At 47.6% G+C, this 25,515-nt stretch overlaps 2 protein-coding genes across 21 annotated transcripts in view; one reads left to right on the top strand and one right to left on the bottom strand.

The window, feature by feature from the left end:
• Positions 1 to 11,728, bottom strand: part of Styxl1 (serine/threonine/tyrosine interacting-like 1) — a 32,072-nt gene extending 20,344 nt beyond the window's left edge. For 3 of the 20 annotated variants that reach the window (XM_087578856.1, XM_087578862.1, XM_087578861.1), the window contains exons 1-3: positions 11,572 to 11,728; positions 3,423 to 3,526; positions 1,487 to 1,548 (exon numbers count right to left, since the gene is read on the bottom strand). Coding sequence is in view for 6 of the 20 variants with exons in the window: in XM_087578861.1 (XP_087434987.1) it covers positions 1,487 to 1,548; positions 3,423 to 3,525 (165 nt within the window). In the remaining 14 variants the exon portion in view is untranslated. Of the gene's footprint in view, positions 1 to 1,486; positions 1,549 to 3,422; positions 3,530 to 11,530 lie in introns of all 20 variants that reach the window. The other 17 variants (XM_087578859.1, XM_087578871.1, XM_087578863.1 and 14 more) reach the window with 11 other exon arrangements.
• Positions 11,729 to 11,953: 225 nt separating this feature from the next.
• On the top strand, positions 11,954 to 24,927 carry Mdh2 (malate dehydrogenase 2). The gene is given in 9 exon segments (NM_031151.3): positions 11,954 to 12,121; positions 17,672 to 17,840; positions 18,539 to 18,622; positions 20,226 to 20,335; positions 20,518 to 20,643; positions 22,231 to 22,308; positions 23,740 to 23,839; positions 24,141 to 24,292; positions 24,621 to 24,927. Coding segments are annotated over 9 exon segments (1,017 nt in total). The 5' UTR covers positions 11,954 to 12,055; the 3' UTR covers positions 24,753 to 24,927.
• Positions 24,928 to 25,515: the final 588 nt, after the last annotated feature.

Here is a 25,515-nt window from a genome sequence, read left to right as displayed (position 1 = left end):
GAGCCCCCATCACTAAAGGAATCTAAGCACAATGCTACCTGTTGCAACCTGTCTTATCTGATGCAGAAGTCCCATCATAGGACAGGCAGGGGCCATGACAAGTGCCTGTGCATTCTGCTTTATGGACTAGTGTCAAGGCAGGAAGTTAAGGGCACAGAAGTGCAGACTAACAAGGACCTCTGGGACATGAAAGGGAGAACACTCAGGAAGGTGTCTGTTGCAGGGTGCTGGTTCACACATGCCATGTCAGCTTGAGGCGGCTGAGGCAGGAGGATCTTGAGATCCAGGACAGCCTAGACTACATACCAAGACTCTGGTTAAGAACAAATTAGAATAAGGGCCTGTGAAATGGTTCAGCAGGTAAAGGTGCTTGCTGATAAGCCTGAGAACCTGAGTTCAATTCCTGGCACCCCCATATAGAGGTTATCTTCTGATCTCCACAAGTGTGACATGGTCTGGCCATGCCCAGATACATACGCACTTCCACCTCCACACAGAGAGAAGTGAGAGAGAGGGAGGAGGGGGTAATGAAGCGAGCGGGAGAGCTAAGAGCTCAGCAGTTAAGAGCATGTGCTACACTGAAGACAAGTTGACACCCGCTCACACCTTCTTTGGGTGCTCACACCTGCCTGTAACTCTAGCTCCAGGGGATCCAGTGGATCCAGTTTGCTCTTCTGGACTTTGCAGGCACCTACACTCATGTGCACACATGCACACACACATATAATTTAAAAAATAATAACACAATAAAAATGTTTAAGAAACATAAGGTATGGGGCTGGGGATTTAGCTCAGTGGTAGAGCGCTTACCTAGGAAGCGGAAGGCCCTGGGTTCGGTCCCCAGCTCCAAAAAAAAAGAACCAAAAAAAAAAAAAAAAAAAAAAGAAACATAAGGTAGAAAGAGAGAAGATAGAATAATGTAATAATTTTAAGAATCATAAGGTGGGTGATAAAAGAAAACTACCATCATTTGGTTTACATACACACGATCAAATACACACACACACAATCAAGTACATTCATGCACACACACACACACAATCAAATACACACACGTGATCAAATACACACACGCATACACACACACAAAAGGTAAACAAAGGTTGGGACATGTTCTGTTCGGAGGGAAGGCCTGTCTCTAGTCACCAGTGTTTGCCAACAACCCGTGCTGACCGCCAGAGAACAGATGGCAGAGACCAGACAAAGTAGAGGCAGCACTAAGCCGTCCTGGAGAACCCAGAGAGCAGATGTATAGAGGCTATAGGACCTCCTTTCCCAGATCAGACACCAGTGACTAGGACAAGTGGCCCACTTAATAACAGCAAACACAGGGAGTATCCACCAGGGGGAGCTCTAGGGAATGTGCCCTCGCACACTCATGGGACAAGCACTATTCCCACCACCCTGTCCCTCACAGTCAATGCTACCCTCTGGACCCAAGGCAAAACATCCCCTCCCTCTCCTTCCACCCTCCTCAGCCTGATACCTTCTTCACTCTACGGGCAGTGATCACATGGCTCTCATCATACTGCCTTTTGGATCGAACATCTGGGAAAGAAAAGGGTTAACTCAGAACTGGACTTATAAAGGACCCAGAACCCGGTGGGTAGGTGAGCAACTGTCCCTCAAATAGCATCTGTGAAGGAAGGGCTGGAGGCCTGAGGACTGTAAGCAAGGGCTACATAGTAGGACTCTTATCTTCAAATAAATGTCTGTATTTCTCTGTGTGTGTGTGTGTGTGTGTGTGGCGGGGGTGTACATGCCACACAGTGGAGGTCAGAGGATAACCTGTGAGAGTCAGTTCTCTCTCCACCATGTAGTCTCTAGGGACTAGACTCAGGTCATCAGCCTTGACAGCAAACACCTTTATCCACAAAGCCATCTCTTTAGCCCTTAAACTCTGTCTTAAAACAAAACAAAACAAAATAAAAACAAAAACAAAACAAAACAAAACAAAACAAAAAACCTCCTCATCCCTTCTACTCTTCTTTTTTGGGGGGTGTTTTATTTTGTCTTTTTTTTTTTCGGAGCTGAGGACCGAACCCAGGGCCTTGCGCTTGCTAGGCAAGTGCTCTACAACTGAGCTAAATCCCCAACCCCGGGTGTGTGTGTGTGTGTGTGTGTGTGTGTGTGTGTGTGTGTGTGTGTGTGTGTGTGTGTGTGTTTTAAATAGGGTTGTTTCTCTGTGTAGCCCTGGCTGTCCTACAACATGTTGTATAAGCCAAACTGGCCTTAAACTCAGAGACCCACCTGCCTCTACTTCCCAAGTGCTAGGATTAAAGGTCTAACACCACCACCGCCTAGCTGACTTCTTCATTTCTTTGAGATGGAGTCTCACCATGTAACCAAGGCAGCCTGAAACTCTCGATTGCGCTGCCTTGGCGTTGGGCCCACAGGCCTGAGCCACCATGTGGTGCAGAACTTTCCTTGATCTAATCTTGAACTGTCTTTCGGTGCTATAACACTCAGCTGTTTGCATGTGTGGTATGTATAGAAGCAGAGAGTGTGTGCAGAGGTAATGTACAAGCGTGTGCACATGCCTGTGTGTCTTCCTCAACCACTCTCCACCTTCTTTTCTGAAGTTAGGTCTCACTAAACCCAAAGCTCACCTTTTCAGAGTCTAGTTAGCCAGCCTTCCCGTGTATCCCATCTTCCTGTCCTGAGTTCTAGGATTACAGGCAGGCTGCCTCTTGAGTTTTATATGGGTGCTGGATATCAAGCTCTGTTGTTCACAATTGTACAAGTACCTTACTCACTGAGCCTAACCTCCTCAGTCAGCATTTTGAACTGACCACTCATTTCTCCCTCCTGAAACTTTGCTAACCTTCAAAAGGAAGGTTTGCAGGCCACTCTTCTCAACATACTTGTGGGTTAATAGTGTGCTGATGTTTGTGTGTGTGGTGTTTGTATTGCTGTGTTTGTGTGTGTCAGTATGTTGTTGGTATGTGTGTTTAAGTTGGTATGTTTGTGTGTGTTGGTGTGTGTTGTATGTCTGTATGTTGTTTTTGGTATGTGTGGTGTATTGATGTATGTCATGTGTCTGCATTTTGTTATTGGTATGTGTTTGGGTTGGTGTGTGTTGTGTGTCTACATGTTGGTATTAGTATGTGTGGTGTTTGGTGTATGTGTTATACATATGTATGTTGGTATTGGTATGTGTGCTTGGATTGGTGTGTTTGTGTGTATTGGCATGTGTGCCACGTGTCTCTATGTTGGTGTTGGTATGTGTTTAGGTTGGTGTGTTGGTGTGTGTTAATGTGTGCTGTGTCTGCATGTTGATATTTATATGTGTTTGGGTTAATATGTATTGGTGTATGTCGTGTAGTTTGCATGTTGGTATGTGTGTTTGGGCTGGTGTATGTCCAGCATCTGTATGTTGGTGTGTTTGAGTTGGTGTATTGTTGTTGTTGTTTTCTACTTACCCAGTAAACAGAGGTAGTTGGGCTCAGCTAATCTGGACAGCTTGGAGACCTGATTCAAGATGTTATAGAGTTCTGTTGGCTCACAGAAAAGCAAGTCGGCCATCCTACTGGGAAGAATCAACAATGTGCACGTTTAGCAGACATCTTCCTATTTAGATAAATGACCAGAAAATGAGATACTGAATTAAACACTTCAAAATATTAAAGTCAAGGACTGGGGCTAGAGTTCAATTCACAGTTCTTGCCAAGCATTTGTAAACCGCAACATATGAATATGCAAATTAACACAAATATGTAAATATGTTGCAACATATGAAGCCATACATTACCAAGGAAGCTGTAAACATTACTATTTCAACTGTTCTCTCTACCTGGGGTGTGTGTGTGTGTGTGTGTGTGCGTGCGTGCACAAGCCCTGGGAATGGAGCCTAGGGTCCCTGAATGTTAGGCAATTACCCTTGAGCTGCTTCACCAGCAAGCAATTAATGAGCACCTGTTAAAAACACCTTAGAAGCAACCACAGAAGGCAAGGCAACCTGGTCAAGGTTGCCGCGCAGCAGGGAATGCAGCTATAACCATACAATAATATAACTAGGAAGTGTACTATAAAAATACTGCTAGGGGTGGGCAATATTGTTTAGTGTAAGAAAGCATGCCGCATGCCATGGGAGCCTGATGACTTGAGTTTGATCCCATCGTAGGAGAGAACATACTCCTAAGAGTTGTCCTGTGATAGCCATGTGCAAGCCATTACACACACGCATGCACATACACACAAACACACACTTAAATCTTTTAGATTTCTGGGTGTTTTGCCTGCCTATTCGTATTGGTCCTATGTGCATGCCTGTGTTCATGAGTCCTGAAGAGGCTGTCAGCTCCCCTGGACCTGGAGTTATGGACAGTTGTGAGCCATCCATCATGTGGGTGTCTGGAACCTCTGCGGGAGTAATAAATACTTGTAGCCACTGAGTCACATTTCCAGCACCTAATAATTAATTTTTAAAATTAGGTGCTGGAGAGATGACTTTGTGGTCAAGAGTGTGTAATGCTTTTGCAGAAGATCTTAATTCCCACATCATGCGTTCCCACAACTGCCTGTGAATTTAGTTTGAGGGAACCCAGCACCCTCTATGGCCTCTTATATGTGTATATACCCACACACAGACACACGAGAATACAGTTTAAAATAAGTCTTTCAAATGTTTTTTTAATTTATTTATTTATTATGTTTACAGTGTTCCACTTGCATGTACACCTGCAGACCAGAAGAGGATACTAGATCTCATTACAGATGGTTGTGAGCCACCACGTGGTTGCTGGGAATTGAACTCAGGACTTTTGGAAGAGCAGACAGTGCTCTTAACAGCTGAGTCATCTCTCCAGCCCTCAAATGTTTTAATATTACAGTTTGAGTATGAGATGTCTGCCACATGCCCAGAGTTGAATCCTCCTCCCCAGCTGGGGACTGGTCGGAGGCCATCTACAGCGGCTGCTCAACTGAGATGACAGGGAGCTGGAAGAGGGAGGAGAAAAAGAACTCTATACTCATGACGTGAGGCATAGGAAGGTCAGGAAGGTAGGAAGGTCTGGTGCAGCTGCAGCTGGAGACATGAGGCTACTGAACAGCAATGTAGGCTGTGCTAAGGATCTGACATCATGGCTGATGTGTTCCTGTCACATCAGCTGGCTCTGGTTCCTGTCAGGAGAGCTCCTTTTGGGACACTTAGTCCCTAGCATACTGTTTCCTGAGGGCTGGACAACACAGTAGCTTCCTGTAGGGAAGCTACCTTCTAGAAGGGTCCATCATGGAGACCAGCAGGGAAATGTGGGAGAGAAGTTGAATCCAAGGGAGTAACCTTACTAAAAACAGACTCCACTTGAGTTGTTGATACAATGTTCTGAGACAACCCAATATTTGCTGCAGAAAAGATGGCTCAGCAATTAAGAGAATTTGTTGCTCTTACAGATAACTCATCTTCAGTTTCCAGCACCCACACAGTGGCTCACAACCATCTGTGATTCCAGCTCCAGGGGATCCAATGGCTCCCAACTTCCATTGGCACCAGGCACACATAAGATGCGCGCGCGCGCGCGCGCGCGCGCACACACACACACACACACACACACACACAGGTTTAGCCCAAAGAAACTACTTAAAGGGACAATGGACCAGTCATCACTGGTAGAAGATTCAAGAAACCATGGGCTGTAGCTTTGAAAACAGGAAGACTGGGACGTAGCCATGCTTAGCCAGGAGAGCTACCGGCAGTAAATACTCCTAAGAGCACTGCTGTGTGGGGAAATGCATCAACCAAGAACTTTCTTGCCCCATCTCAACTTTTAACCCCAGTCCACCAACAATGGGTGGTCAGAAGGCACAGTTCACCTGAAATGGGGAACAGAAATAAGGAAAAGAGATAAAGAAATGTGAAGCCAGGTCCTCCAGTTCCCAAAATGCAGCTGCTAAAAAAAAAACAGGAAACCTGAGGGACTTGGTGAGGGGAAACCTGGTATCCAGAGACAAACCAAAAGCTACAAGGATTTAAAGAATGGTGAGGCTGAGGTGACTCTGTGGATAAAGGTGCCTGCCCCTAACTCTGATGACTTGAGTTTGAGTCCCAGGATCCTATAATGGAAGGAGAGCGTGTATTCCCCCGAAGTTACGCTCATGAAGGGAAAACCACTAACGGTGTTGCTGGCATGCTCTATTCAGAATGGTGTTGGTCTTCCTGCTCCAATCTATGCCTAAGAGAATGGTCCTGAACAAAGCCACCCTCTTTATATAATTTACAACTCAGAGATATGGTAATGAAAAAGAATGAGCCTCTTTTACAGGAGCTCTTGTAAGAGAAGTCTTTCTTCTGGCCTTACTAACACAGAACAGCACACAAAGGCACAGGCAGAAATGACTGCTATATCTACACGTTCCAGCATAGTGCAGTGAGGCTTTCCAATGCACTAGCCTCAAGCCCGTGGTCATAGACCTGGTTATTATAGCTCATAATATAGACACATTATTCTGAGTCAGAGACATGAAAGAATCACAAGGGAGAAATAGGAAATGTGGTACAACCAAGGCTGTGCATCCAGCTGAGCTTGCATGAAGGAAGTCCAAAGTGATGGATTGCAATGTCTCTCTTAAGAGTTAGTTGGTTTTGGTTGGGGATTTAGCTCAGTGGTAGAGCGCTTGCCTAGCAAGCACAAGGCCCTGGGTTTGGTCCCCAGCTCCGAAAAAAAAGAAAAAAGAAAAAAAAAAAGAGTTAGTTGGTTTTGATCAGGTTCAGTACATAGTATGCAAGCAGAATGAGTAGTTACAAATGCCCACAAAGCACACTTCTAACTAGGTTACACACTGGGTCAAAGTTCGATTTGTAAAGGCAATTTTTAAACATACTTCTCAGAAAAAAATTTCTCATATTCCCAGACTTCTCTGACTTTCAGGCCTGCACCATGACATGCTGATGCCCACATCCATATGCACACAACATAAATAAAAATGTACTTTAAATTTTTTTGGTAAAGATTCAAGTTGATGGGCTGGAGAGATGGTTCAGTAGTTAAGAGTACTGACTGTTTATCCAGAGGACCTAAGTTCAAATCCCAGCACCCACATGGCAGCTCGCAAGTGTCTGTAACTCCAAGGTCTGACATTCTCCCCCAGACATACATGCAGACAAAACACCAGTGAATGTAAAATGAAAAAAAAAAAAAAAACAAAAAGAAAAACAAAAAGATCCAAGTTGACTTCAGAGATGCACTGTCCTTTGTTTCATTCTGTTTATTTGCTTTAAAAGCAGGGACCTGCCTTGACTTCCTGAGCACAGGGACGGCCTGAGTTATCTTAGGGGCAAAGCACTGAGAGCTATAGCTTGACACAAAATCAGAACAATAACCTTGGTGTTTAGAGAGGCAGACAGAATCAGAATATAGAAGTGTTTTCCAACAATCAAATCATTTCAGATGGGCTGAGTGGAAAAGCCACTAGATAGTAAGTTACTCCTTCCCAGACACAAAGTATAGCAGGGTTACAGTGGGGAGGGAGCCCAGGGAGGTGCAGAGTAGAAAATTGATGACTACAGTCTCTCATGCCCACAGTGTCTCCCTTGTGCAGGCAGAGAATGATCCTGAACTTCTGGTGCTCCTGAAGTCATCTCGGACCTGAGTGCTGGGACTACAAGCATGCAAGCACTAACTACCATGCCCTGTTCGCGGGGCTGTGCTGGCTGTTTTAGGTCAGCTTGAAACACTCAAGTGTCATTTTGGAAGAGGGAATCTCAATTGAGGAAATGCCCCCACCAGACTGGTCTGTGCTAAGTCTGTAGAGCATTTTCTTGATTGGCTGATTGATATGAGAGGTCCAAGCTCACTGTGAGCAGTCCCACCCCTGGGTTGGTGGTCCTGGATGCTATAAGAACACAGGCTGAGCAAGTCATGAGGTGCAAGCCAGTAAGCACTGCTCTTCCATTGCCACCACATCAACAACTCCCTCCAGAATCCCACCCTGACTTCCCTGAAGATGGACTACACACTGTAAGATGGGATAAACTCTTCCTTCCCCAAGACGCTTTTGGTTTAGTGTTTTATCACAGCAAAGGAAACCCTAGGACAGTGGTTCTAGGGATGAAATCCAGGGCTTTATGCGCACTGGGCAAGCATTCTATCACTGAACACATTCCTAAACACAACTCTCCTCTCTGTAGGGAATGGCTTCAACTCTGGTGTCTGTCTGTCTTACTGACATTTCTTCTTGCAGCATGTCCCCCTCTTGGAAATAACTCAACAGTAAACTCAATTCAGCCTCAAATGTAGCTCTTTTCCCAGTCTTCCTTCCACATAACCCAACTTCCCTTTTGACCTACGTATACTTTCCCCAGCCTGATTCAACACATTCATTCGTTTGTCAAGACAGGCTCTCACTATGCATCTCTGGTTGGCCTGGAACTCAAAGAGATCTACCTGCCTCTGGCCTCCTAGTGCTGGGATCAAAGGTATATACCACCATGCCTGACTCATTAAGAAACGACTTAACTTTGTTTTTGTTTAAGTGTATGTGTGCATGGCTATGAGCAATGTCAAAGCAGGAGCTGATGGAGGTCAGGAAAGGGAGCTGGATCCCCCAGAGTTAGAGCTATTAGGCAGTTGTGAGTTATCTCAAGCAGGTGCTGAGAACTGCTCAGGTCCTCTGTAAGAGTAGTACAAACTCTTAACTTCTGAGCCATCTTTCTAGCAACACATCCCTTTTTATTATCGTTAGTTTTGAGACAGGGTTTCATGTAACCCAGGCTGACCTTAAAAGTCTCTATAGAGTCAAGGATGATCTTAAATTTCTGGTCCTCCTTTCTTCATGTACCTTTTAAGTGCTGGGAATAAAGGCTGGCACCACCATGCACATGCAACTTTATGAGGTGCTGTGGAGCCTGTACTTGTCCCACCTCTATCCTTCTCTGGCTCCCCCCTTCCTTCACATTCCAGCCATCTCATTGTGTAGTCTCCCCCCAAAATCCCAGCCACTCATCCCTTGTATCCTCAGGCCCTGAGATCCTTTGTGTTGAAATCAAGTCCTGTTTCCCCCTGACATGCTTGTGATGATCCCAAAAGCTTTGCTAGACACACCCCAAGAATCAGACCCAAGGTTCCTGGCTAGTTTTCAGGGGCTCTGAACACCTGATGTTTCCAACCTCCTCTAAACTCATTCAACTCTATCAGAATTCAGTAGGGCCCACTCTCAGAATGGTCTCAAGTTGAACAAACAGAATGAGATGAGCTCAGTGTGTACAGTGCTTGCCCACCTTTCACAAGGGCCTGGATTGCATCACCAACACTGCATAAATTGGGTATATTGATGCAAGCCTGCAATAGCATCACTCTGGAATTAGAGGCAGGAAGATCAGGAGTTCAAGACCATCCTTGGCTACACAGAAAGTCTGAGGGCAACCTGGGGTACATTATACCCTGCCTTAAAAAAATAATAGGTGGTGGTGGCAGCGGCATGCTTTTAATCCCAGCATTTGGGAGGTAGAGTTTGTCAGTCCGATTTACAATTTCAGGAGAGCCAGAGGACTACACAGAGAAACGTTGTCTCAGAAGAGCAAAATTAATTAACTAATGATTAATACATACATACCTCCTGATCCCTAGATGACGTCAGAAAGTTAAACAATTACCAGAACATATAGTCCAGAGATAAGATCCAATATATCTTATCCAAATATCCCCACCCAACAGAAATAAAGTGTCTCCCTGAATACAAGTCTACATTTCCGTGCCTCTTCCGTTCACTTGCCTACACACTTCCCACTTCTGAAGAATCAACAGCATGGTTTTTTTTTTTCCTTCCACTGCATGGGTCCTGGAGATCGAACTCAGGTATCAAGTTTGGTGGCAAGCTTCTTTACCCACTGAACCATATTATCAGCTCACTAATTATAGGCAAGTTTCCAGACAAGAGACACTTCCCTCCTCCAGGGGTCCCATTGAGACCCACCCATTCATCTGGCAGGTCTCAGTTTAGATGGCTCATCTTCTGGAAGGTTCTTTTGTCTTTTTTTTTTTTTTTTTTTTTTTTTCTGGAGCTGGGGACGGAACCCAGGGCCTTGCACTTGCTAGGCAAGCGCTCTACCACTGAGCTAAATCCCCAACCCCTTCTGGAAGGTTCTTTAACATGATCTCCATTCCAAACCCATTTTTCCCAGGTTCACACAGCACTGTATCACTTCTCCAAATGATAGTCAGATGCCCACTAGATTCCACTCCCCAAGGAAAAAAGGCAGGAAAGAACCAGGGGAGGCATATCCAATTCCAGACTGGGCTGGTAGTGCACTTTATCAATCCAGCAAAGAGGTAGAGACCACGGAAGACAGAGTCAGTCAACCACTGTGAACTCTCATGTGTTGCTATGTTTTTTATCTCTCGTGTTGTTACCACCAGCCTTGCTTTCTCTGTCACTGTCCCCAGCCAGAATGAGTCATTGAACTTACTACCATCCTGCTTCAGCCTCCAAGTACCTCAGATTATAGGACTTCTTAAGCAGAGCTGGGACACTGAACTTACATTTTTTTTTTTTTGGTTCTTTTTTTCTGGAGCTGGGGACCGAACCCAGGGCCTTGCGCTTCCTAGGCAAGCGCTCTACCACTGAGCTAAATCCCCAACCCCTGAACTTACATTTTATTGCTGGAGAATTTCACATTCATGTAAAGTGTTTTGGTCAAACCCAACCCATGCCCCCTCTTCCAGTTCCTTTTCTAACCCCAAATCTTCCACTTTTTTGTGTGTGTGGTTGTTATTTTGTTTTGTTTTGTTTTTTAACAGTTTTATGTTGGCCTCAAACTCACATGAATCCTCCTGAATATTTTCTATGTGTGTAGCATGCATTCGAATGTATGTAGGTGTATATGTGTGCATGTGTATATGTGTATGAATCCTTAGTTTTGCACTTTTATCATTTTAAATTCCGTTTATTTCTGTGTGTCTCCGTAGGTTTGTACACATGAGTGCCTGCGGAGGCCAGAGGCAATGGCTATCCTTGAAGCTAGAGTTACAGGGGGTTATGAGCCACATGTTAGAGTCCTAGGATCTAAACTCTGAAAGAGTGGCAAGGGCTCTTAACCACCGAGTCATCCCTCCAGCCCTGATTGTGAACTTTGGAATTTTTTTTTTTCAAATCCATGCGTTATGCGCTCACACATACCCCCGACTAGTAAGAAGGAAAAGGAGGGAAAAAGAGAAGAAAAAGCAAGAGGAAGAGCTGCAGAAACGTGCTCCCTGCACTGCTGGAAAGTTTGAGGGGTAGAGATAAGCCGAAAGCCCGAGTCACGATCTCCAAACGTTTCTTCGCACCACAGGACCGTGGTCCTGCACATCGCCTGTTGCCAAGTAACGCGAGTACTCGCTACTACGAGCAGGGGTGTGTGCAACGCCTGGAAACTCAACAAGCTTGGCTCCGTGTAACTGTGGAAAGGTCGGCTCTGACGGATACAGAGGTGGGGAGTTGCTGCCCACCCTGCCCCGGGACTCGTCTTTCCTTTGCTCCCCAGGACCCCAGCCAGTATCCCCGCGGGCAGGAAAACTGGGCCTGGCTGAGGTCAGGAGCTCCGGGGCCGCCTGACCTGCTGCGCGACTTCGGCAGGACGTCTGTCTGGAGTCCCACCTGGGTTAACGGTTCCTGTAAGGTACTTCTAACCTAGAGCCTGTCCTCTGGCGAGCGCTTCACAAGTCCTCCTAGCACCAGGTTGCTAGGGGCGGCCTCAAGACTCCGCCAAATGCCTGTGACCGTCCTAGCAGCAGACCCCGGAAGTGGGCAAAGCGTAACGGCGGGGAAGGAACGATCTGACAAAGCGAAGTCGAGACTCTCTCGCGAGATCTCGGAAGTGGGCGGAGCCCAGACCCGCATTCCTTTGGACCATAGGGAGGCGTGACGTCAGGCTTTTCCCGCGAGAACTCGAAAAGTGGGCCGGGTCTTGGTCGCGCTAGCCGAGCCTGTCTCGCGAGATTTGGTGCCGCAGAACCAAGCTTCTATCGCGAGATCAGGTGGCTCTGGACAGGACCGGCACTGCGCAGAGTGGAGGTCGTTGGAGTCACTTGTCTCCTCTCAGCTGCTGTGCCTGTAGGTCCGTGCCCCGCCCGTCCCAGCCATGCTGTCCGCTCTCGCCCGTCCTGTCGGTGCCGCTCTCCGCCGCAGCTTCAGCACTTCAGCCCAGGTACAAGGGGCTGCCTGCTCAGAAAGGAACTCCGGGGGTAGCACATGCATCCCGGGAGCTCGGGAGGTTTTTAACCCGCCAAGGCTCATGCTGGACGGCTGGGCCGCCCGGCTCTTATTCCTTCAGCATCCTGTGTAGAAAACCTGGAAGAGGGGCAAAGTCAGTCCAGGTTCTCCCCAGAGTATTCGCTCCCTGTAGATGCAGAAGACAAGGCCCTCGGTCCGGAAGCAGATTGCATTAATATGCAACTTTGCATTGCTTCGACATAACTGATTTTCTCCTCAGCCTCCATGCGAGTTATACATGAGGAGGAGAAATGACGTGTAACATTAACTTTGTAGTGCCGGCAGCCCGAGGTTCTGAGAGTAGAGAACTGAGTCAAGGTTACAGCAGTTTGACAGACTTGATTGAAATTAGCACTGTCAGTAGTCTTCTTCGCTAAGGGATTGCTTTCTTTATGTTCATTTATGTAGACCAGGCTGGCCTCGAACTCACACAGATCCGTCTCTGCCTCAGTACTGGGATTAAAGACATGCACCAAGCATTATTATTTGTGTGTGGTGTATGTGCACATGATTGTACAGAGGCTAGAGAAGGACATCAGTGTCTTGCCATCACTGTAGACCAGCGGTTCTCAACCTTGGCATCGATGACCCTTTCACAGGGGCCCCATATCAAATATTTATATTGTAATTCATAACAGTAACAAAATTAAGGTTACAAAGTAGCAATGAAAGTGATTTTATGCTTGAGGGTCCCAACGTAAGGAACTGTATTAAAAGGTTGCAGCATTAGGAAGCTTAAGAACCACAGTTTTAGACCTTACTTCTTTTAGAGAAGGCCTTTGTCTGCCAGGCTGGGGAACTGGGCTTTGAACTCAAGTCCTTATGCACTTAACAACTGAACCACCTCCTCTACTGGAGCCTTCTTTCTCTTATGAATTATTCTTGGAGGATCATCCCTGCTTTGGGTAGACTTGGCCTAGGACAGTTACAGCTAAGCTATTTATAGTCACCTTCTTCTGGGCCGGTGCTTCTTTAACTAGTGCATGTCAGAATCAATAAAGGCATCCCAGGATCTTGTCAATAGGGCAGGGTCTGTATTTTTACATATCTCTAGCAAAGTCGATACAACCAAGGCCACACTCCAAATAATTCGAGGAAACTCTACATTTATTATTATGTCATGTCTTCCTGTTCCCCATCCAATCAATTCATTGAAAAATAAAGATAACAGGGTCTGGAGATGTACTCAGCAGTTAAAAGTGTTTGCTGATTTTGCAGAGAACGGATTTTGGTTTCCAGGACCCAAGGCAGTTGGCTCCTAACCACCTGTTACTCCAGCTCCAGAGGATCTGAAGCCACTTCTGGCTGCCATGGGCACTGCATCTAAACACACACACCAGATAATAGAACAGAAAGCCAACCTAAGCATATTGCACACTGGGTCTGGTGATGCTTGTAATCCTAGCCACTCAAGAGTTCCAGGCAGGAAGATGAAGTTTGAGACCCGCCTGGGTAGTTTAGGAGGACTCTGTCTGACAGGAAAACAGTGCTGGGGACATAGTTCAGTGGTAAACACTTGCTAGGTATGTCCAAGGCCCTGGGTGCTCAGAGATGACAAGGATGAATAAGAAGTGGCCTGGGGTGGTCCACAAATGAGGTAACTGTGGTAGGTGGACATGGAGATAGACGCAGAGCGGCAGAGTAGGGTTAGCTCCGCAGAGCGTGAATGGTGTGGCTCGGTGTCGGTGTGTGTTTGTGGAGCTGAGGATCGAACTCTGGGCCGTATGCATGCTAAGTGAACGCTGTGCTGCTGCTGGGCTGTATCCCCAAGTTCAGCCTCTTTGGGTTCATTTGCTTGTTTTCATTTTAGAAAGAATGTCACTATGCACCTTGGGCTAGCCTGGACCTGGACCTGGAGGTCTCTATGTAGACCTAGCTGGCCTCAGACTAGAGATCCACCTGACTCTGTACTTTTTGCATGCTGAGATTAAAGGGTGCATCGTATGCCAACTTCCATTTGAATTTCGATAGTAGGCAAAGCACAGAATGCTATATTTTGATTTAAAATTTTAATTGTGTGTGTGTGTGGATATAGCATATATCACGGGTGTAGGACAGGACATCTTGCAAGAGTCCTTGAGTGTGCGTGTCACAGCACAGGAGTGTGCACAGGGCAAGTTGCTGGAGTCTTTTCTCTTTTCACCATATGGGGAAGATTAGAGATTGAACTCATGGCTTTGGAAGCAAGTCATTTTACTTGCCTAGCTATCCCACAGGCACAGGCCCAGAATCAGAATGTGACATTTCAGTGAAGACCAGCAGAAAGCATAGATTACATGTAGAAGGAATTGGAGGCAGGAGGACAGTGAGTTCCGCATGTGGGGCAGGGAGGTGTGGAATAATCAAGACTATCAAGGGAGGAATGGAGAGGACCCAGCAAGCCTTGTAAAACGTGGACATTGTCTCAAAAGTGAGGTACCATTTTGAACAGAATGGGTAATTGGTAGGTAGGGGGAGGCGGGTAAAGAGTCTCTGTGATGTGGGTGGCACTATGGGTGTGGTGGGAATCGGTGGAGCTCACCAAATTTGTTGATCAGATAAGGAAGAGTGGAGTCGTGGACAGTGCCAGGGTTTGGGCCTATATGATGGAATTTCCTGAGATGGTAAGAGTTCTGGAAGGGCTTGTAGACTAGCACTCAGTGGTAGTGTGCCTGTCTGGAGTCACCCAGCGAAGGGCTGAGGGCATGGTTAAGACTCCCCCAGTGAAGGGCTCTGGATGTGGTTGGTGGTACAGTGAAGACTTTGCAGAGAGAGCAAGTGTGGAGTATTAAACAAAATTCAGTGGCTCAGCTTGCAGTAGATTGAGAAAACAAAAAGAAAATATCAGTTGGACATCCAAGTAGCTCTTGATAAAACAGTGGAGTAAATCCAGAGGCACCTGGCATCCTGCAGCACTAAGCGTGTTTGGGCTCCGGCGATCTCAATGGTGAAGTGCAGTCGAGGGCTTCAATGTGTCCCTCCCCCACCCCCATGTGTTTTCTGTCTGTGCGTTTGAGTAGCAGAAACACAAATCTGGAACACAGACTTACATTCTAAAAAGCAGAAGTTGTGGACGAAATTTCGGTTCTATCCATCCTCAATATAGTTGATAGGCCATGGGCTGTTAATAGTGACTGGGCTCTCAGCAAAGGTCAATGGGGTTGGAAGGAAGCACCGTGATAGTGCCTTGGAGAAATCCCACTGGGTTGATGACTCAGGATAAAGGCATGTGCCCCCAATCTTGTCAACCTAAAGTATAACCTTTTCACTACTCACATAGCCTGATAGTGAAGAATAGAGCCAGCTCCTGCAAGTTATCCACTGACTATATAGAAAATCAAACATAATTTTTAAAAAATGTTTAAGATCTCAGGACCAGGTTTTGGTGTGTACAGTTGCTAATGCCTGTACAAACAAGACTACCTCAGTACACTACATAGAACCAAGTGAGAAAAGCCTCTTCCTCATCCAGCAATATTGTATGGAAGAGGTCCACCTAAGGACCCTAGAGTGGGCACTAACGCTTTTTGTTTCTTGGTAGCATTTCAGGTTTTTAGTTGTTAAGACTTACTTGTTAGATAAAAGCAACAGATTTCTTTTTAAGCTGGATGTCATGGTGCAGACCTATGAGCCCAGGCCAGTTCCTCTGAGTTCCAGGTCAGCCTGGGCTACATAGCAGGCCCTGCCTCAAAGCAACAGAACAAACAGAAGCCATGCAGATGGTTTTCTTCCATTCCCTACTTGGGATCACCTTGTACTCTCCTTGATGGGACCACCACTGTCTGCTCTGTCAGTGGTAAGGCACCAGGGGCTCCCAGAGATTTCTGGTGAAGTGAAATGATGGAGGTGTGCCTAGAGAGGGCAACTTGGAGATGCCTGAGCGGAGGGTGGGAGACAGGAGCTGGTTGGGCAGGCAGGGTAGAGTGGCCAGGTTCTTCATGCATTGATTCCATGTTAGGGTTGTTTGGAGACGGGGCCTCCCTGTCCAGTCCAGGCTGTGCTCTAACTCAGGACTCTCCTGCCTTTGCCTCCTGTTGGGATTAGGTGTGTATGGTGCCCATGTCCTTTGCTGCGTGCTTGGCAAGCACTCTATCACTGAGCCACACCCCAACCTTGGGCTTTGGTTTTTGATAACTGAAGCCCATTATTACTTATTACAGCATTAATTACTGTCCAATTGCACTTCCTGCTGTGTATCCATGTGGCCTCCACCCACAGGTCCAGCCAGCCTTGGAAACGTTCAAAAAAGGAAAAATTAGCAACTGGAGAGATGGCTCAGAGGTTAAGAGCAATTGCTGCCCTTACAGAGGACCTAAGTTCAGTTCCCAGCACCCACACTGGATGACTCACAACTGTCTGTAACTCTAGTTCCAGAGGATCTGATACCTCTTGTGGTATGGACATGCACATACATGGCATGCATTCATGCAGATACATATGTAACGTACAGGTATAAGTAGGAATATAAACGTTTTTCAAAAATACATTACTTGCATACTGAACATGTACAAACTTTTCTTGTCCTCATTCCCTAAACAATACTGTCTTGGGCTGGAGAGATGGCTCAGTGGTTAAGGGTACTGGCTGCTCTTGCAGAGGTCCTGAGTTCAATTCCCAGCAACCACCTGGTGGCTCACAACCATCTGTAATGAGATTTGATGTCCTCTTCTCTTCTGGTGTGTCTGAAGACAGTGACAGTGTACTTACATTCATAAAATGAATAAATCTTTAAAAAAAAATACTGTCTTCACAGCCCTCTATATATTTACACTGTGTTAAGTGTTATAAGTAATCTTTTATTTTTAAATTTTATTGCATGTGGATGTGCGTGAAGGTCAGAAAACTTTTCTCGAGTTGGTTCTCCTGCTCCGTGTGTGGGCCCTGAGGATCAAAGTCAGGTCCTCACCTTTCCAACAAGCACCTCTACTTGCCAGGTCATCTTGCCAGCCCACGAGTAATCTTGAGATGGTTTAGAGTACAGTGCAGAGGGGCGTAGGGTGAGTTCAGTAGCAGAGCTCTTGACTCAATTCCCAGTACCTCAGAAGTGCAGGAGAGGGGAATGGAAGAGCAGACAGGAGGACGTGTGTCAGTCAGTGATGCACAGTGCTACTGCTCGCTGTGGGAGGCTGTGCCTGTGGGGTGAGGATTCTGGCACTCCCACCTCGCTCTTAGAGCAGTAAGGGGCTGCTGCTCTCCAGTAATGTATGGTTCTTAAACTGCAGATCAAAGGTAAGGCTGCTGATAGGGTCCAGCTGGCGGCCTGGGCGGAGCTGCCTCTTTGTCTTGTAGAAAAGGCAATTGGAGTATGACCCCTAGATCTAGGCTTGTGTTCTCTCCACTTGAACTTGGACTTTGGGATGGAAGTCCAGAGTTCTTCCACGGTGAAGCTGATTGATATGGCTGCTGGGTCTCACTTTGGTGTTGCGTCATCTCAAACCTTATGCTGTGTTTTTTGGAATGCTCTTCTGGTTCTGTCTAAAGTATGCATCTCTCTACTTTTTTCTAGAACAATGCTAAAGTAGCTGTCCTGGGAGCTTCTGGGGGCATTGGGCAACCCCTTTCACTCCTCCTGAAGAACAGTCCCCTCGTGAGCCGCCTGACCCTCTATGACATCGCTCACACACCTGGTGTGGCAGCAGATCTGAGTCACATCGAGACCAGAGCAAATGTGAAAGGTACTGGACATGGCTGCACCATGTTCCCTGCAGTAGCCACGGTCTGGGTTGTAAAATAGGGGCTGCAGGTTCATTTTAGAGTGAAACTTCACAAATGCCCAGATGATAGCATTGTTTTGGATATGAGCCTACACATATTTAAGCTGTGATGCCGTTTAGAAAGCAACTGGTGGGTGGGGTGGGTACCTGCTGTGTAAGCCTGGTGGCCTGGGTTCATTGCCCAGAACCCACATGAAGGTAGAAGGAGAGAATCAATTTCAAAGAGTTGTCCCCCACACACGCACTGTGATTGCACACGCGCGTGTGCATGCACCCATAATAATAAATACTTTAGAAGTATGAAGCAGGCCGTGGTGATACACACCTGTCACCCCAGCACTTGGCAGGGTTATGGCAGAAGGGTCATCGGTTCCAGGTCACCCTGGGCTATATATTGAGATCTTGTGAAAAGGTGGGGGGTGGGAGTAGATCTTGGCATGCACAAAGCCCTGGGTTCAAATTCCACCACTCCGGAGGTGGAGACAGGAGGGTCCTTGCTAGTTTCTGTAAAACTAGTTTGATCCAGAGGGAGCTCTTCCCCGAGGACAGTGGCTGTCACTTCACAGATGGGACCCATAGATTTCGTGCTCTCCCCTCAGATGTCGTGGCTCCCTGGGCTCAGAAAGGTGACACTGCTCTAATGGGGTGTTTCTTCTCAGGCTACCTCGGGCCGGAGCAGCTGCCGGACTGCCTAAAAGGTTGTGATGTGGTGGTCATCCCAGCTGGAGTGCCCAGGAAGCCAGGTATGTGATGTGGGGAGGGGGCTGGGGTAGATAGAGGACTCCGCTGTCACAGACGCTCACTCACTGCGGTGCAAGAACTGACTGCAGATGCCAGCATCCACACTGGGCAGCTCACAAATTCTCTAACTCCAGCTCCAAGGGATCCAGCACCCTCTTCCGGCTCTGCAGGCCACCACATACAAACACACAAGTAAAATTTTTTATTAATAAATATTTCAAAGCCTCGCCTGCAATGTCCTTACACGGGTGAGAAGGATGTTCTGCTGATAGCTGTGGATTTGCCCCGTCCCATTGCCAGGGTCTCCAGAGGCTTCCTCTTTGTCTAGGGTAAAAGCCACATGTCCGCCTGGCAGATTAAGCCTGCAGGTATCTGCTGGCTCTGGTGCTGTGGGCAGAACCAGCTCCACCTTAGGACTCCTGCTAATCCTTGAGTCCTTCAAGATGGCTGCCACCAAGCCCGATATCTCAGGTCCATCCTGGTTCACACTGACTGGGACGTCCTTGTCCTCCTTGTCTTGGGCTCTCTCCTGAACTCCTGTGCACACAGTGATGCAGAGCTATCATGCTGGATGGTTTGGGGTTTTTTGGATCTTAGCAAATATTTCACTAATTGTGCAGAATGCTTTGTCTCGTGGGACTAGGAAGAGCCCATAGGTACTTTCTCTCACATTAAGGTCAAGACCCCTTTTCAGTGAGTTTCTCTAACCTCTGATTTCTAGACTAAAAACAAAACTTTGCTTACATTCTCTGAGGATCTTGTGCCCCACATTAGGCACCAGTTGAGGGGTTCCTGCAGGTGTCAGACAGAAGTGAAGCACTTAAAGAGATGAGAATGAAAACCAGATTGACTTCATCAGCCTGGAGTAGATTTCAGGGAGTCTAAGCCAGGCGGTTCATTGTCAGTGTATTGAGAACACAGTAGAAGCCGAGCCTTATGGTGCACGCCTTTAATTCCAGCACTCAGAGAGGCAGAGGCAGGCAGGTCTCTGTGTATGAGTCCAGTCTGGTCTACATAGTAAGTACCAGAACTGTTATACAGAGAGAGCCTGTCTCAAATACACACACACACACACACACACACACACACACACACACACACACAGAGTGCAGTAACTGAAAGGCCTAGAGTCTAGTGTGGTCTCTGACTGAGCTTAGAGGTCAGCAGGCCATAAAGTACATGTGGCGTCTCCTCAGGATGGGTAAAGGTCTAGGGAGGGAAAGTCTGAGATAATCATTCTTGGTAATTTGGGTGAGGTCTGCCTCCACAGATAGCAGAAAGGTCACCTGGGCAATAACCAAATCTACCATAGTGCCGTAGTGCCTTAGATGGAATGCAGGTATTTGATTTCTAGCTCCTCCATTGAGGAGACACTCCTGCATGATTCCTGGTTCTCTTAGTGCTTGTCTCTGGGTATGAAGACCTCTGCCCCCAACAGCGGGAGGTGAGGGCCAACTCCTACAAGTTGTCCTTTGATTCCCTCACACACTCGCATTCACCGTGACATGTGTGCACACAGAAGAAAAAAATAAACATGTAATTTTTTTTTCTTTTTTTGAAATTTCATAATGTTCTATGTGACTCTCCTATCCTGGGTCATCGCAGGAATGACACGAGATGACCTGTTCAACACCAATGCTACCATTGTGGCCACATTGACGGCTGCCTGTGCCCAGCACTGTCCTGAAGCCATGATTTGCATCATTTCCAACCCAGTGAGTAGTATAGGGGCAGGGCTGCGTGAGCACACGTGAGATGGCCGGAGGGCTGCCGAGCGGCAGGTGTCCTTGTTTATGTGGGGTGGACGGCCGCCTTGCCTAGCAGTTGGCTCACCATTATCGGCAGGGTCTGTTGCTGGGCTTCATTCTAAGCTGACATCTGTCTCGTGATTTTCTAGGTTAACTCCACCATCCCCATCACAGCCGAAGTTTTCAAGAAGCATGGCGTATACAACCCCAACAAGATATTCGGTGTGACAACCCTTGACATCGTCAGAGCAAACACATTTGTGGCAGAGCTAAAGGTGAGGGCCCTGTGGGTGACTCTTGGTTACCTGTTGTCTGAGCTGCTCAGCTGTCCTTGCTCATGGAAAGGTGGACATGAGAGTTTGTAGCCGGCTTCAGTGGTTTTTGTAGGAGTCCAGCCACTGGATCCCACAGGTTCAGACTCCTGGCTTAGCACGCTCTCTGCCCTGACCTCTTCCCGCTGCATCAGGGTTCAGACTCTAATCTACTCTTGGCTGGTAACCACCTGTCCCATTTACCATTCGAAAAGCTAGGTTTATCTGCTAGTCCTTATACATGGTGATAAGGATTTAGGAAAGTTCCAGAAATCCTAAAATAACTGTCGTCAGAGCCTCTGGTTCTACCTCCTTTCTTAGGGTGCCAATAGTAGCCACCCTGAAGCACTCACACCCTGCCTGCTTCCTGACTCTTGGCCTGTGCCCAGGTCCTTTCCTTTTTAATATACATATGTAGATATACATTTATCCTATTTTTAGTTATATGTGAGTCTGTGTGTGGAAATCGCAGCTGTGAGTATCCAGAGGAGGGTCTCATCCTTCTGAAACTGGAGTTACAGGCAGTTCTGAGCCATGCCGTGTGGTAGTAGGAACCAAATCTGGTCCCCTGCGAGAGCAGCAAGCACTCTCAACCACTGAGGCGGATCAGCCGGTGTCTGCCAGTGCCTTTCACACCCTGCTTGGCAGCCATTCCTCTTGCAGTGTGCATCTCACTAGCAGCCCTGCTGCCTTGAGCCTGTGCTTCGGCTGTCCAGTCACAGTATGCCGGACAGGGTTAGGGAAAGAACTCTTTATCTGGAGCAGGATGGGAGGACACGTGTTGGGGCGTTTGCATGAAGAGTGATCTTAGCATAGGGAGGAGTGTGGCTGTCCTCTGGCTATATGAGGCTGTCCTCAGGTGGCTAGGGAGGTCATCAGGGGCAATACAGTCTAGTTTCTGACAGAGAAGCCTGGGGTGACCCCTACACAAACTGTCTGTCTTAGTGTTTCCATTGCTGTGACAAGACAGCATGACCAAGACAACTCTTTTTCTTTTCTTTTCTTTTCTTTTCTTTTCTTTTCTCTCTTTTTTTTTTTTTTCGGAGCTGGGGACCGAACCCAGGGCCTTGCGCTTGCTAGGCAAGCGCTCTACCACTGAGCTAAATCCCCAACCCCGACCAACACAACTCTTATAAGGACATTTATTTGGGGCTGGCTTACAGGTTCTGAGGTTTAGTCCATTATCATCATGGCGGAAAGTGTGGCAGTGTCCAGGAAGACAGGGTGCAGAAGGAGCTGAGAGTTGAATGTCTTTATCTAAAGGCCACCAGAAGAAGACTGTCTTCCAGGCAGCTAGGAGAAGGGTCTCAAGGCTTATCTGCACAGTGACACACATCGTCCAACAAAGCCACACTTCCTAATAGTGCCACTCCCTGGGCCACTCTCTGCCCCTGCTCACAGAGACTGATCATATAGGGCCAGACTCTGGGTCCTCCTGGTTTATTTCCGAGCATTCTGGGTTTCCAGCCTTTGTGCTTTGGGGGACTGTGACTTGTTTTCTACTCAGAGAATTTATTAACAGTTAATCAAGCTTCCTACTTTGGTGAATAGGGTTTGGACCCAGCTCGAGTCAATGTGCCTGTCATTGGTGGCCACGCCGGGAAGACGATCATCCCCCTGATCTCTCAGGTACGTGGGTGTGTGAGAGAGGAGGAGGGGTGTCACAAATACCTTCTTAAGGCTGTTTAAAGCCCTCAGAACAGTCTGGGAAAAGTGGAGCTTCCTCTGGATTGCAGAGGGGTTCCTGCTGGCTAAAACCCAGCTGTCTAGGGTTTTCCTGGCTGTCCGGTGTGGGGCTGGGTGTTGTCAGAAGCAGCAGGTTCCAGCACGCTGTGGGAAACAGTCCGTAGGATCAACACAGGCAATGTAGGAAGCCAGGTGTGGTGGTGGACAGCTGTAATTCCCACTTTCAGGAGGAGGTGGCAAGAGGATCAGGAGTTCAAGGTTACCATCAGCTATGTAATGAGTTGGTTGCCATCCTGGGTTACATCAAGCCCTGGAGTAAATAAAAAATGGTTGGTTTGAATTGAATGGTGATAGAGTTAGCATCGCTGAATGAGATCTATAGTCTGTAACCCCTGAATATGATGTGTTAAGGACTCATATCTGTGGTGCATAGATACTATATAAGTGAACCAAGAGGAAACATGGCATGCATCCTGATTATTAAGACTCTACAAGCCCAGGGATGGAGAGATGGGTCAGTGGATATAAATCTAAAACAAAGGTTCTCCAAGCTTGTTGGTGGCTGCAGGTCACGGAAGGGAGAGCTGGTTGCAAGTGGGGGTGATAGAGACAAGATGGGAGAAACCTGGGTGAGGTCCGAAGGTGAGGTGATCCTCTGGTGGATCCACTGTGCAGAGTCATGTACTATGCTGCTCAGTGTAAAGCCTCTGGCAAAGTAAGTGGTGGGAAGACGGCTCAGTCGGTAAGGTGCCTGCCGTCGAAACATGAGGACCTGAGTCGGACGCCTAGCATCTGTGTGAAGACGAGTCAGGTGCAGGGCTGTCGTGTCAGTGCTCGGGAGGAGATGGGAGGGTCTCCAGGCTTGCTAGGCAGTTAGCCTAGCCTTGTTGGAGCTCTGAGTTCAGTGAGAGACCCTGTCTCAAAACACATACATAAGCTGGATAGTGGTTGAGGACAGCTGACATCAACCTCAGGCCTCGCAATGTATATATTTATGGACACACAAGTAATTAGGGTAGCTATGCATAGTGGCTGCACAGGGAGGTGGAAGCAGGAATCAGAAGTATTCTTGGCTGCATTGTGAATTCTGGGCTACATAAGCACTGTCTCAACAAAAAAACAAAAAAGTGGAGAGGGTTCATCAAGCCTCCTCAAAAAATTGATTTTGCCTTTGTCTATAAGAAAGGACTTTGGAATCTTTGGGGTTGAGTGGTAGGACCTCTGTCTGGCATGAGGGAGGCCCTAGGTTACATCCCCAAGAAGAAATGAAGCCCGGTTTCTCTTTGCAGTGGTGCTGGGATTGGGCCAGGCCTAGGGTGTCTGGAGGGGCTTGCACCAGGAAATTGATCACACAATCCTTGGCTTGCCCTGCAGTGTACCCCCAAGGTTGACTTTCCCCAAGACCAGCTGGCCACACTCACCGGGAGGATCCAGGAGGCTGGCACTGAAGTCGTGAAGGCCAAGGCTGGAGCAGGTGGAGTCCCCAGGCATCCCTAGGGGTGGGAACACTGATACTGAGGGCCAGGAATATTAGGGTGACAGAGAAAGACTGGTTGTCCCTGGGTAGCAAACAGGTGCTGCTCTCTATGGTGCATCTGCCTTTGCCTGAAGAGAAGCGTCTAGAAGGTAACACAGTCTTCTGCGGGGTGCAGGTGATTTTGGAGTTGGACACAGTGAAGTGCAGAAGTGCAGGCCCAGATTCTCACCATGAGTGTGGGTGCAGGTGCTTTCCTGGCGCCTGGTACTGGCAGTACTGACCCACTGTTCTCTCCTAGGCTCTGCCACTCTGTCCATGGCTTATGCTGGAGCCCGCTTTGTCTTCTCCCTGGTGGACGCCATGAATGGGAAGGAAGGAGTCATCGAGTGCTCTTTTGTTCAGTCCAAAGAGACAGAGTGCACTTATTTCTCTACACCCTTGCTGTTGGGGGTGCGTATCCAGGGCGAGCACAGCCGAGGTTGTGATTCTTGAGGCTCCACCACACACCTTTCCTCCAAGCATCAGCCACACATCACTACCTGGCACCTGCTTGGCTTTGGGGGAGGGAGAGCAGTGTTCTTAGGGTAGCACAGAGCTGTGCCAGTATAGTTTGGGGAATGTGGCAGCTGTGAATGGCTGTCAAGGCCAAGTCACAGTGGTGCAGCCCTTCTGCTTAGAACCCCCAGTGAGGGACTGGTGGTGTGGCTTGGTGGTAGAGCCCTGTGCTGCTGAACAAGCTGGAATGTGGTTTCACATGTCACCATTTTCCCTCTTCCAGAAAAAAGGCCTGGAGAAGAACCTAGGCATTGGCAAAATCACTCCTTTTGAGGAGAAAATGATTGCCGAGGCCATCCCTGAGCTGAAAGCCTCCATCAAGAAAGGCGAGGACTTTGTGAAGAACATGAAGTGAGTGTGAGCCTCGAGCCTCCAGCAGCAGCAGCAGCAGCAGCATCCTAACTTATTCAGCATCATGTCATTGAACTACTTGAGAGTCTAATTTGCTTGTTGGAGGGTGTTGTGTCAGCATCAGCATCCCTTCCAAACTATGGGCTGTTGATAATGACAATAAAACAGTCTGATTTTCTTTTTCAAGGTCTCTGCAAATTCCCATCAGCTCACCTAATCAGGGATAGAGTCTGTGGTTGGGGATGGTGGGTCACGCCTTGAATCCCAGCACTTGAGGCAAGATGATCTCGGAAGTCCAGGCTGGTCTATGTATTAAACAACTAGCCAACGAGACTACATAGGGAAACCTTATCTCACTAATAATCATCATCATCATCATCATCATCATCATCATCCTTACCTCACAATAACAAGAGCTACAGGCTGTTCCCACGTTAGGCAGAGACCTTCAAGGAAGTCTAAGCCAAGCCTAGCGGTGCATGCCTGTCTCCCCAGCTACTCTATGAAGGAGGAGGGTCTAAAGGCCAAGGCCTGCCTGCACTACAGAGTTGAAAGTCCCGGGCAGCTGAGGGAGAGACCCTGTCAGCATTAGAGCAGTGAGTAAAGCTCAGCTGCCTCGTCTCAGTAGCCTCAGATGGCAGCATGGTTGAGCTAGAGGGCTTCCTAGCATGTCCCTTAGGTTCCGTCCTGCTTAGCTCAACCTGCTTTGACACGGCCTAGAGTCACCTGAAGGGGGAGTTTTTTAGTTGAGGATTGCCCTGTTGCGT

Source organism: Rattus norvegicus, chromosome 12, assembly GCF_021556685.1.
Source record: "Rattus norvegicus strain SHRSP/BbbUtx chromosome 12, alternate assembly SHRSP_T2T, whole genome shotgun sequence".
Classification (NCBI taxonomy): domain Eukaryota; kingdom Metazoa; phylum Chordata; class Mammalia; order Rodentia; family Muridae; genus Rattus; species Rattus norvegicus.
The sequence above is the reverse complement of the archived record's forward strand: the minus strand, read 5'-3'. Positions and strand labels throughout refer to the sequence as shown.